This window comes from Danio aesculapii, chromosome 15 (genome assembly GCF_903798145.1).
Source record: "Danio aesculapii chromosome 15, fDanAes4.1, whole genome shotgun sequence".
Taxonomy (NCBI): domain Eukaryota; kingdom Metazoa; phylum Chordata; class Actinopteri; order Cypriniformes; family Danionidae; genus Danio; species Danio aesculapii.
In genome coordinates this window covers 14823828-14836735 of record NC_079449.1, presented here as the reverse complement: position 1 = coordinate 14836735, position 12908 = coordinate 14823828, and the positions used below count along the sequence as shown (strand labels likewise).

General features: G+C 32.0%; 2 protein-coding genes across 2 annotated transcripts; both read left to right on the top strand.

Moving 5' to 3' along the window:
- Positions 1-558: 558 nt before the first annotated feature.
- On the top strand, positions 559-6293 carry si:dkey-30e9.6 (uncharacterized protein LOC564083 homolog). Its single transcript, XM_056474280.1, has 5 exons — positions 559-628; positions 2097-2556; positions 2659-2737; positions 5797-5939; positions 6025-6293. The coding sequence occupies exons 2-5, from the start codon at positions 2125-2127 to the stop codon at positions 6103-6105; spliced, it is 735 nt and encodes a 244-aa protein (XP_056330255.1). The 5' UTR covers positions 559-628; positions 2097-2124; the 3' UTR covers positions 6106-6293.
- A 1078-nt stretch (positions 6294-7371) lies between these two features.
- arl4aa (ADP-ribosylation factor-like 4aa) lies at positions 7372-12475 on the top strand. The gene is made up of 2 exons (XM_056474517.1): positions 7372-7470; positions 11527-12475. Exon 2 carries the CDS (start codon positions 11609-11611, stop codon positions 12209-12211), a length of 603 nt encoding a protein of 200 aa, XP_056330492.1. The 5' UTR covers positions 7372-7470; positions 11527-11608; the 3' UTR covers positions 12212-12475.
- The last annotated feature ends 433 nt before the right edge of the window (positions 12476-12908 follow it).

Sequence of the window (12908 nt, the reverse complement as noted above, 5' to 3'; positions counted from 1 at the left end):
GAGAGAGAGAGAAAGAGAGAAAGAGAATTTAAATTAGTTATTTGCTGACCTCTGCTGGTGTTGAATAGAAATTACAACTTGAACTTTTGTATGAACTGGTTGCAAATTAGGTGCAGAACGCAACGTCAACTTGAAAAACATCATAATACCAGCTGAATAAGAGTAATTTAAGCCAGAAATCAAGCTGAATATGAATGTAAAACAAATGCTTTACATTTGTTGCAACAACTGCTATAAGCATATGCTAATAAACAGCAAATAAACCTGCAGATTATTATTGTCAGATTTATTTGTTTTAAATAATGTAATAACTGATGATATAACTCATAGGTGTTCCTTGGAATAAAATGTTTCTCAGTGTCTTCCATGCTTAAATGGACTTTAATTCATAGTTAGATGGTTGCTGAGGCGTCTCTTTGTTTCCTCAACAATGTCTCCACTGTGCTCCGTCCACACGCAGAGTCTCTGAATGAGAACTTGAAACTCTGGCTGCCTGGCAACCTCTTTTTGTTGTACCAAATGCTGCATGCTGAGCTGGCTTAATTTTTTGACCAAACACAACAATTTGAACTCTTCGCCATCTACTTAGTCATCATGGCTAAATGACAGCCACTCTGCAGTGAAAAAGGTAAGGCTTTGAAATGTCAGGTTGATAAAAATAGTTCTTTCTCCAAGTAATTTCTTTCTTTCTTTCTTTCTTTCTTTCTTTCTTTCTTTCTTTCTTTCTTTCTTTCTTTCTTTCTTTCTTTCTTTCTTTCTTTCTTTCTTTCTTTCTTGCTTTCTTGCTTTCTTTCTTTTTATGTAGTTTTACAATAAGGTTTAAATGATTCTTTATTTTAAAATGTTAATACATTGTAAAACCCAACAGTCAGCTTTATCAAATGAAATGAGTGTAGTCAACTCAATTTACTGAAAGTTAATTCTACTCATTTAAAAAGAATTTTGAATTCAGTGTTGAAGGTAATGAGTTAATTAAATACCTCATTACTTCAACTTAAATACAGTACGTTCACAGTACTCATATAGACCAGTTTTTAACTTAAATTGTGTGTAGCAATCGGTTTCCTCAAATGGTTTGAGTTGCCTTAACTTATTGGGTTTTACAGTACTCAGTTGGTTTGAGTTTTCTTCATTTATTGGGTTTTATTGTGCTCAAATTGTTTTGTTTATTAAAATGGATTAAGTTCACAGTACTCATAGTTTTTTAACTTAAATGGTCTGTTGCAATCTGTTTTGCATTTTTATGGTTAAAAAAGCTGGTTTACTTTAATTTCTTTGAAATGTCAGGTTAATAGAAATATAGAAATAGAAATAGAACACTTGACTCTTCATGTCTTCTTTCTTAATAGTTTTTGTCTTTCTTTTAGTGTTTTTTGTTCTATTGAAAAACAGTTCTTGCTGTTATTCAGTTGTCATTGGTTTATTATTTTGCTTGTTCATTTAGTTATTAATTAATTCAATTATTATTGTATTATTACCATTAAAGTGATATATATATATATACTTTCTTTCTTAATTTGTTTCTTTCTTTCTAGCAGTTTTACTGTAAGGTTTACATTGATTTAATGATCCTTTATATTGAAATGAAAGGAGATCATGGTAATTATTGCGGTTTAAAAAAGCTGGTTAACCTTAATTTCTTTGCAATGTCAGTTTGAAAAAAAGTCTTGTTTCATTTAAAAATGTATTTCCATTTTCTTTTTCTTTTTTTAGTTAGCTAACAGTTCTTAATAGTCCTGTTATTATATATTAATTTTTTTTATTATATATTTTAGTATATTTTATGTAATTACATTTAAATTATTTGCCATTTTTATTTAGCATACATGCAAAAAGTGATTAGTTTAATAAATGAGTGAACTCATTGCCTTCGAATTATTAAGTAAATAAACTATGTGCATAATTATAAAAATGAATTTAAGAGAACTTAACAGTTCTAAGTTACAACAGAAATACTTAACAAACATTTTTTCTTGTCATTTTTAAGGGAATGGGTTTACTTACTTTTTGAAGTGATCATTTAATTTTATTTATCTAACTAACATTATGATGAATTGTTGGTGGTCTAAAAACATTTTTATGGATTATTCATACAGTATACTGTACATACTGTACATATCCACAATGAATCTTCCTGAGCCTTTGGGCGGTACATCTGTTGACCTTAGAAGAAAGCTGCTTTTTTCTGTGAGTCAAAACCTGATCTCAAGCCGGAGTTGTGGACCCATCCCACCACATCCAGCAGTTCCCCTTGATCCATGGAGCATCAAAGCCCCTGACTTCACCCCAAAACTCTACACATCCGTGTGCTTGCCACGAATCAAGACCAAAAACATCCATCTGGTTAAAGCAAATGAGAGCGTGGATGAAAAATCCTTTATTCTGGAAAAGAGGAATGATGTATTACCAGGACTTGAGAAAAGGAGACATAAAGTACGACCGTTTATCACATTCTACAAACCACCAGACTCACTACAGTCAAAACTGCTGTTTGTAAGAGGAGGGACGTATCCCGTGGGACCTTACAAAAATCCCAAACCTCACAACTTCAGACCTGTACGTTTCTAAAACGATCATTTTTTTATATTATATGCATTGCACTATATCAACACTAGATGACAGGCTTTATAAGAAATTAAACACTCCATTTGATTGCAGTGTGAAGAGGGAATGCCAGAAATGGTGACTTCTTTAGAAAAGGATCCAGGCTGCTTGAAGTCCCAGTGCTTAAAACCAGGTAACATTATTTTCATTTAGACATCATAAATTAAAGCAGAGATAAATGTTGAACATTAAACAAGGGGTAGGTATAAATGGTTATGCATATTATGTCATCCATGTAATGACATTTTTTTTTAAATGTATTATCTGATCTGCTTGTTCAATTGTGATGTATTGAATAGTCTATGTATTGGTTCTGAGAGAAACTCTCAACAGTCGATTATGACAATTGTTTAGTCATATATCACACAATAAAGCCAATGTTTGTTTTTTTATCATCAAGACAACAATATTTTAACCATTTGTAAAAGGTGAATTACTGTCTGAGTATCTGAGATTAGGCATGAATATAAACATCTCAATCATAAATTTTAGTATTGCACTAGACTTTGTGTGTATATTATAATTATTTGTTTGTTTTAGCATCTGACAAAGCATTAAGACTTGAAGGCTGACTTGTGAAGTCAGACTTAAAGGGATAGTTCACTCAAATATTAACATTTCCTCATGGGATCTTAAACTTTTTTGAATTTCTTTCTTCTGTTGAGCACAAATAAAGATATTTTGAAGAATGTTGGAAGCCAACAGCCATTGATATGCGTAGTAGAGAAAAAAAAATACTTTGGAAATCAATCCAATCATGTAGGAGACACACTCTTTTCCTCTCCATATGCACCAGACACTTTCTTACGAACACTCCATGTTTCTGGGAAATCATTGTGCAATTCTGAGTGTGCTCGAATGTGTACAGTATGCGTATAAGTGTATGTGTGTGTGTGTGTATATATATATATATATATATATATATATATATATATATATATATATATATATATATATATATATATATATATATATATATATATATATATATATATATATATATACAGTTGAAGTCAGTATTATTAGCCCTCCTGTTTATTTTTTTCCCCCAATTTCTGTTTAATGGAGAGAAGATTTTTTCAACACATTTCTGAACATAATAGTTTTAATAACTCATTTCTAATAACTGATTTATTTTATCTTTGGCATGATGACAGTAAATAATATTTGACTAGATATTTTTCAAGACACTTCTATACAGCTTAAAATGACATTTAAAGACTTAACTAGGTTAATAAGGCAGGTTAGGATAATTAGGCAAGTTATTGTATAATGATGGTTTGTTCTGTAGATTATCGAAAAACTATATAGCTTAAATGGGCTAATAACTTTGACCTCAAAATGGTTCTTAAAAAATTTAAAACTGCTTTTATTCTAGATGAAATAAAACAAATAAGACTTTCTCCAGAAGAAAAAAATATTATCAGACATACTGTGAAAATGTCCTTGCTCTGTTCAACATTTGGGAAATATTTAAAAATTTTTAAAAAATTCAAAGGTGGGCTAACAATCCTGACTTCAACTGTATGTATATATGTATGTATGTATGTGATTTTTCAGGTTTTTTATTTTTTATAAATTTGCAACAATTTCAAAAAATATTTTTTCACATGTTCGTTATGGGGTATTGTGTGTAGAATTTTAAGGAAATAAATTATTTTAATCCATTTTAGAATAAGGTCTTAACATAAAAAAATGTGGAAAAAGTTAAGTGCTATGAATACTTTCCAGATGCACTGTATATATGTATAGTATGTGTGTATGCATAAAAACTGCTAAATTTTAACTTAAACTTGTCATGGTATCTTTATATTGTTACTCTCAGGTGTTTTAAATAGCTTGTTTATCCTCATTTGTAAGTCTCTTTGGATAAAAGCATCTGCTAAATCAATAAATGTAAATATAACATGGAGCCAATGTTTTCAAATTTGTAAAAAATAGTAATCCCAAATGTGAATTAGATGTGTTTCTATCAAGTTGTTGGAACAGCTGACTGCTGTATTGGTAACCTAGTTACAAGACAAGAATAATGTACATACACAGTTGTCAAAAATAATTTTTTCTATCTTAAATCTGTTACCAAGTTGAAGTCTGTCCTCTCTTTCAGTGTCTTGGAGAAGGTTATTCATGCCTTCATCTCTTCTCGTCTGGATTATTGCAATTATCTGGGTGAGAGTCAGGCCTCTCTCTCTTGTCTGCAGCTGCCAGGCTTTTAACTGGAACACAAAAAAGAGAGCACATCACACCTTTACTGGTTTCCCTATACTGGTTACCACAGTTTAGAAATCAGTACAAAATACGGATGTATGTTTTGTAAATCCCTCCATGGCCTGGCACCTGAATATATTTCTGAGCTAATTAATATACATCAGCCCGTGAGATCTTTTCTCTCTAAGAGTCTACTCTATTTGACAGCTCTGCTATCACAATTGAAATGTCGAAGTGATGGAGCTTTTTTTCAGTAGTAGCTCCAAGACTTTGGATCAATCTTTCTCCCTTCTTAAGAACATCTCCTACTTTGGAGTCATTTCAAAGGTCACTGAAAACACACTTATTTTCTTTAGCTTTTAATCATGTGTTGTGAGTTTATGTATGTTTGCATGTATCATGTGTTTTTTATGTACAGTACTTTGGTACCCATTGTGTAGGTTGAAATTGCTCTAGAAATAAATTAAGTTGAGTTAAGTACATAGACAGATGATTAGTCTTAGCTGATAATGTTTGTTATCCAGCAAAAGTGTTTACATCTCCCAATATTAATGTCCTTTTTCCATATCCATATTAACCATCCTTTATACCAAGCCCAAAGCCACATCAAGCTTAATGTTTGATCTATTTTTTGCAAATTAAGGGATTTTCCTATAGATTTGCTACTTTTATCACTTGTTTCTCTTCATGCATTCTTCATTCTTCAAATGCATGCTTCAAAATGCGTGTACACCGGGTCATGTACACCCAGTGGCTGCTTAATTTCAGCATTCTTTGATATATCTTACTTAGTGTTAAACAGAAGAAAAACTTTTTTGAAAAGCAGATTTTGAACATGTGGAGGCTAAATAAATATAATTTGTATTTTTGGGTGAACTATCCCTTTAATACATGGATAGTCATAAAATCCATTATAGAACAAAGGTCAAACACTGTGCCTTATGTAAGTAAACCTCACCCACTTATTTATTTCATTGATTACAGTCATTGACAGCCATCCGGACCTGAACTATTCATGTGGAGACACGGCCAGCAAAATAGACACTTTCAAACCGGCAGAGCTTAAATGGGACCCAAGACTCATATTGCCAAAGTCACCATGGCCTCCAAAATCTGCATCTTACACAGTAAGCAAATACACAACATTTATATTAGTCTTCAGCTACTGAACTGAGGATTTACCTTTGTGGAAACTTTTGAATTGTATTACAGAGACATCGACGCAGAAGAGGAGTGTACAGTGCTTTAATGGACCGAGTTGAAGAAAAGTTCACAAACTCTTGGAGGAAATGAATCCATTTAGGACAAAAGAAAGAATGTAGTGCTGTGTCATTCAGACAAAGCAAGTTTAAACTAATGTTGAAGTTTTAGTATGGAGAAAACAGAAGTACTGTAAAGATATTTGCTACACTCTTTAGTTTCTGAGCTTGTCTTTTAATACATGTACAAACAAGCAAACAGCAAAATAATACAAAACAAATTGTGAGCACAAACAGAAATACAGAAACATCTTATTAACAACATGGCAGTTAATTTTATTTTAATTAAATATATTGAATTCAATTTAAAATGCCCTGGTATTAAAATATTAAAAGTTAATACACATATTTTAGCATAAGAAATAAACAGACAGACAACAGATGCACTCTTAATTTATTTATTTATTTATTTAATCTTTATTAATTCCTTTATTTTTTCATTATTTATTTATTTATTTATTCCTTCCTTCCTTCCTTCCTTCATTCATTTTATTTATTTATTTATTCAATAATTAATTTATTTATATATTTATTTATTCATTCATTCATTTATTTTTTTATTCATTTATTTTTTATTCATTTATTTTTTTATTCATTTTTTAAAATTAAATATTCATTTATTTATTTAATTATTTCTTTTCTTTATTTATTTACTCATTTATCTATTCATTCATTTATTAATTAATAAAAATAGTTTTTCATTCATTCATTCATTCATTCATTTATTTGTTAATTAATTTATTTATTCATTCATTCATTCATTCATTCATAATTAATGTATTTATTTATTTATATATATATATTTATTTACTTATTCATTCATTCATTCATTCATTATTTATTTATTCATTCATTCATTATTTATTTATTTATTTATTTATTCATTCGTTCATTTTTTTGTTTATTTATTCAGTCATTAATTTATTCATTCATGTAATTATTCCTTTATTTGTTTGTTTATTTATTAAATTACACATTTTTGTTTTGTTTATTTAAATATTTAAAATAATGTAGCATGCAAAACAAATAATCTTTTTTTAAGTGTAGTGTGATGTTTTATTTTATGTTTATTAGAGAATATACAGTATTTGCCATAAAAGTAAAAAATCCAATTACAGATTATTATAACCCTTTATAAATAAGAAAGTTTGAGTCACAGGAGTAAAAAAGTGAGGAATTATGAAGTAGCCTGCATAAAAATGCAGCAATTACTCATGCGCGTCTCTCTTTGTGTTCATTATGCGCGCATAACCTCCGCTGACCAATCATTTTAAAGGTAAACAAATGAGCTGCGGCGTGTGCGTGCGTGCAAGCCCGCTCTCGTCGGTCAGTCTGCGAGCACAGCAGCAGCACGCAGAGCAATGAATGACGATTTCTAACAGAGCATGACGTCTGAACGGTAAGTTGAATTGGCAACTGACTGTAACGAGAGTTTGGTTTTAAACCTTTTAACTAGTGATTGGGAATGTTGACTTCTCTTTATTTTTTGCCAAAGCAAGTTTTGTCACCGCGTCATAAATAATTAATTCCTTTTACTCGCCCGAGGCTGCGGTTCATGCGGTCAAAACTCACAATTCAGACGTTTTTTTTCTCGAGATGTGCTGTCATATCGATTAGTTTTTGTTTTTAAATTTATTTTGATCATTAAAGGGTATAGTAACTGTTTCGTTTTCGATAAAAGCAATGTCTAGCTGAACTTTGGGCTTATTCAGAAAAGTTTCGATTCGACAGGTGGACGCGAGTGATTTCCAGAGAAGCTGCGTCAGCACAACTCTTATCACGTTCACTTTCATTGTTAGACCACCCTATTTATCTCTTCTCAGGAAATATTGCACCACTAAGATATGCTGACTTTTTCAGAGCTTTTATTCTTGTGGCTCTAACAGACTCCTCGAAATATCGTATTTGTATTTCTGATATGCTCTCCTTTTGGAGCTCAGTGGATTATCTGAAAGTATTTCTGCTTTTCAATACAAATATATGAAGAGTTTAGATGCTAAAACCTCTAAATGCCATCTGAAATTTTCTTCTAAAATGAGCATTTTTGCCAGGCTCCTGGTGTGTATGTTCAGTAATATCACTTTTATGGCAAAGAATAAGTCCTGTTCTTTAAAGTGAAATATCTCAACATACACAAAGGAGGTTGAGATAAATGTTAATTTTCTATGGAAATTTGAGATGGCACTTAGAGGTTTTCGCATCTGAACTCTACATATAAACATCCAAAAAACAAGGATACTTTTTAACTAAATGGCAAAATTAAGAAATTATGTCTTTAAGAGTTAAGCTTATGGTTCAATGAACAAATATATCTGTTGTGTGTGAATTTAGTTTTTATTAGGTTGTATTCTACAACTACCTTAATTTTTTTTATCACTTTCACAGAAGAAGAAAAAACTAAAATTCATTTTTAATTAAATGTATTTTTATATAAGAATCATTAGACATTTTCACTTGAAATTAAGCAAGACAATGATACTGTAAAAACAACAACATCACAATCACACTATACATTTCAAAGATTTTTCAATATTCTTGTGTTCAAGAGCTGTTATCTTTATCTTTTTTTAAAGTGATAGTTGACCCAAAAATGAAAATTCTCCCACCATTATTTACTCACCCTCCTCTCGCTTAAAACCTGTTTGTCTTTGTTTTGTTGGCATTTTGAAGAGTTTTGTAAACCGGTATCCATTAACTTCCTCAGTATTTTAGATATTATAGATGTCAATGGCTTGTAATTTACAGGACTTTTCACAATATCATCTTTAGTGTTGAGCAGAATTTTTTTTTTTGGTGAATTATGTCTTTAAAAATAATGGATATTGGGTTACAATTCAATCTTTTTACTCTAAAATGTGCTAATACTTCATTGTGTTCCTCCTATACATATAGAGATCATATTAAGGTTTGTGTTCCCTTTAAGTAATTAATTAAACTTAATTATTAGCTTATAATGTCTTGTGAAAAAATCTGCAGAAACCTTTCTAGTTAGGATAAGTTTACATGACAACTAAAGCTAAACCAATCTTTTCAACTATAAAACAAAATGAAAAGCTTTCTGTTCCTTATTGCCTGTTCATTTGCTTAACATCATCTTTTCATAAATTTGTGAAATTTTTTTTAGATATTCAGGTATAAGGCATGTGCAAACAATTTGTAAGTAAAACATCTATGTCAGAAATGTCTGGGTGATCAATTGAAGATGATTTTTTCATGCACATTTGGTCAGTAAAGCTGGATCTGTAAACAGTAGTAAACCTCCAAGATGGGATTTCAGATGGAGCAGCATTTACTACACAGAGTCAATGTTCACTGACAAGTTACGCAAAACAGAATTCACAATCGCAGATGATTTAATCTTTTGATAGTGAAATCAATGTCATTCTGCAATAGTGACAACTGTTTGTGCAGCTACTCGGTGAACTACAGCTCTGTGTAGTACTAGTGTTGTCAAAATAATCGACTTCGGTACTGATCGATACTGAAATTTTAAATGTGCATGACATTTGCAGCTTTTGCTAAATTTTCATTTTGATTTTTCACCAAGCCCTAATGTCAGACTAGGGCCTAATACATTTTTTTTACCCCTACTTCTTCCCCTTGGCCCTTGAAACAGAGTGTGAAGGGGAAGTTCTTCAAATTTACCCCTAAGAAACAGGACACACTACAACATCCGCACACACGTCATCATATATCATCACGATCTCTTTCTTCATATGAGACTGCCGATGGCAACTGGTGTATTTCAGTTGCATTATTTTTTTGGTGTTTATGTTCAGGAAATCACTAAAGGCAACAATATCATGGTATCATAATAATATAATGTGGCAATAAGCTCATAACTGTACTGTGCATTTACATCGTGGTCATTTATCTATGTAAACACAAGATATACATATCAGCTGTTTACTCAGAGGATGACAAGCTGACAAAACATTGTTTGTAATAAATAAAAGCGGTGCACCTCCATTGGAAATGACAAACTTGCACGAAGTTACGCGATAGCCATTTGCTATCTCCAGAAGTTGATCTTCTGGCACAGACATGGTGGATTTACTTGATTTGTAGACAAATTGGTTGCGGATCCATTCCTTGGCAGTTCGCAGGTCTTTCACTTGGGCTTTCCTCCTTAGCAAAGAAACTTTCCAAAGACATCTGTTTCTTACTCATTTTGCTGCTTGTGGGTTAAATTTGGGCACTCAAATGGCCGAAATGTAAGTTAGAGTATGGTCATTTTTCAAAATAAAAGATTTTTAAAAGATTTTTTTCGGACTCAGATATATATTTAAAAAAATTTGAAATAATTAATGATTTCTTGTGCGGACCGATACCGGTCGCAGCCCGGTGGTTGAGGATCACTGTTACAGATGGTGAAATTTAACGGGTTTTTTTTAAATCGTTTTTTTTTAAGCACTGTAAAACACGAAATAATAAAACATATAAAAATTTGTTGTAAAAATTCGTAATAAAATTAATAAAAATTCCTGAGACGTGCGTGTGTGCGCGCAGCCATGTTGCCATTGTAGATTGTGTATTCTGAGAAATTTTCATACCTCTTTACCCAAGTAGGGGAAGGGCAAGGAGTGTATTTTTACAGATGTTTCTTCACAATCAGACATTGCCAACTACTGGCAAGCACGTACAGTTGTTTTAAAATGCTGTATATATCCATTGTATGATATCAGGGTATCCGCAGGGTCTTAAAATGTCTATAATCTCAAAAGCTAAATTTTAGGCCTTAAAAAGTTTTAAATCTACTAAAATGTTATGTTGTAGGTCTTAAATCTTTTTTAACAGCTCTTAATTTTCTTTCGTTCATGTATAGCTACCCAATCTGGCCAATAACACCCATACAATCACCAACAATCCATCTCAATAAAACTTAACTTTTTATTTAAAAATAGCATTTAATTACTGCTGAAGATACTGACCTGACCAATATTTTTTATTATTAAATTATTATTATTGTAGACTGACGTCATTGACAGCAATGTTTTGTTCTTTTCTTGGTTAGGGTTAAAGGGTTTGTGAATGGATATATTTGAAAATTAATTAAAAATATTCAAACAAAATTATTATTATTGTATTAAATTTTGATCATTTTTTGATAGGGCTAGTGAAAATCTTTTCTAACTGGGCTATTCTGAAAAGAATCCTTAACATTTAGCCCTGTATAAGTCTAACATTTTATTCATAATGGTCTTAAATGTCTTAAAGTCTTTAACTTAATTAGCAGAAACCCTGGATATGCTATTTCATAATGGCTTTTAACAATATGACAATTAATTATCATAATTTATCAAAAGTATTTATAAGTAACCCACTTTACCTGAAAGTCTCATTTTATTTGTCACATAATATATTACACAAATATTTCTGCTTTTAGAGCCATGCAATTATTAAGTCATTCAATTCTCATTTAAAACTCACCATATGCCCATGTATGAACTTTTAGGCAAGCTTCGGATGCGAAGTTGGGGTTTTGGACTTATGGAGCATCATCCTAAACTTCTGATGTTCTCACACTCCTGAAGGAAATGGGGAACGGGATATCAGATCAACCCAACTTTCTATCCAGTCTTCCCTTCTGTAATTCTCTTCACATTGCTATATTGGGTCTGGACTCTGCAGGCAAGACGACGGTGTTGTACCGTCTGCAGTTCAATGAGTTCGTCAACACCGTCCCAACCAGGGGCTTCAATGCTGAGAAAGTCCGAATACCAGTTGGGGACTCACGGACGGTGACGTTTCACTTTTGGGACGTTGGCGGCCAGGAGAAACTGCGCCCTCTTTGGAAGTCCTATACACGATGTACAGATGGGATTGTATTTGTTGTGGACTCTCTGGACGCCGAGAGGATGGAAGAGGCTAAAACTGAGCTTTATAAAATCGCCCGCTCCACTGAAAATCAAGGAGTGCCTGTGCTGATTATTGCCAACAAGCAGGACATGAGACAGGCTCTGCCACTGTCACAAATAGAGACCATGCTGGCACTCAATGATCTGGGACCCTCTACACCGTGGCACTTGCAGCCCACTTGCGCCATCATTGGCGACGGCCTAAAAGAGGGACTGGAAAGACTCCATGACATGATTGTAAAACGAAGAAAGATGCTCAAGCAGCAAAAAAAGAAAAAATAGACCCAAATAGACCATAGATGTATTATGTAAATGAGGAAGAAGAACAGTTGGATAGTTGTGAATTGTCATTGTGAATGTGCCTAGAGTTGGTTATAGAGCCAGCAAGCACTTTAGCTGTTTACTTTCATATTGTTTACTCTTCTGGATGTTTACTGTCAGCTAGAATTATATAAACTTAATATAATTTTTATATACATATATCACTGATGGATGGTTTCTGTTGGTGTTTTATTTCGAATGTTTGTTTATTTGCAATAAAAAGGTTTTCTGTCTTTATTCTGAATTGCATGGGATGTTTTACACAGTCTCTTTTGGAGTCAGGGGTACTGCAGCTGGAACATAAAACTCTGTAAAAACTATTATCTGTTGGTTCCCTTGCAATTTTCTTATTGTCCTGTGGGATTTTATAACTTCACAAATAGTAAGGTAGTTTGTTGTACATTAACCTGTATGTATTGTTAAAATTGACTACCCTTTCATTATGTTAATGGCTGTTTTTGCCTCATTGACTTCCATTATAACAAATGTTTTAATTGTAAAGCCATAACATGGAGTTTTATATGAGTAAAACGGCAAATTATAGTGTGCGTGAATTAATACTGATTACTATATCCTCAAAGCTGAGCTTCTTGTTTTAATTTTATGATTATGAGGTGTCATGGCTTTGCAATCAAACAAATGTTGTTAAAATGGAAGT

Coding starts and splice junctions, on each gene's coding strand:
- arl4aa (XM_056474517.1), top strand. CDS start 11,609: ATGGGGAACGGGATATCAGATCAACCCAACTTTCTATCCAGTCTTCCC.
- si:dkey-30e9.6 (XM_056474280.1), top strand. CDS start 2,125: ATGAATCTTCCTGAGCCTTTGGGCGGTACATCTGTTGACCTTAGAAGA. Junction 2,557..2,658: donor AACCTCACAACTTCAGACCT/GTACGTTTCTAA, acceptor ATTTGATTGCAG/TGTGAAGAGGGAATGCCAGA. Junction 5,940..6,024: donor CAAAATCTGCATCTTACACA/GTAAGCAAATAC, acceptor ATTGTATTACAG/AGACATCGACGCAGAAGAGG.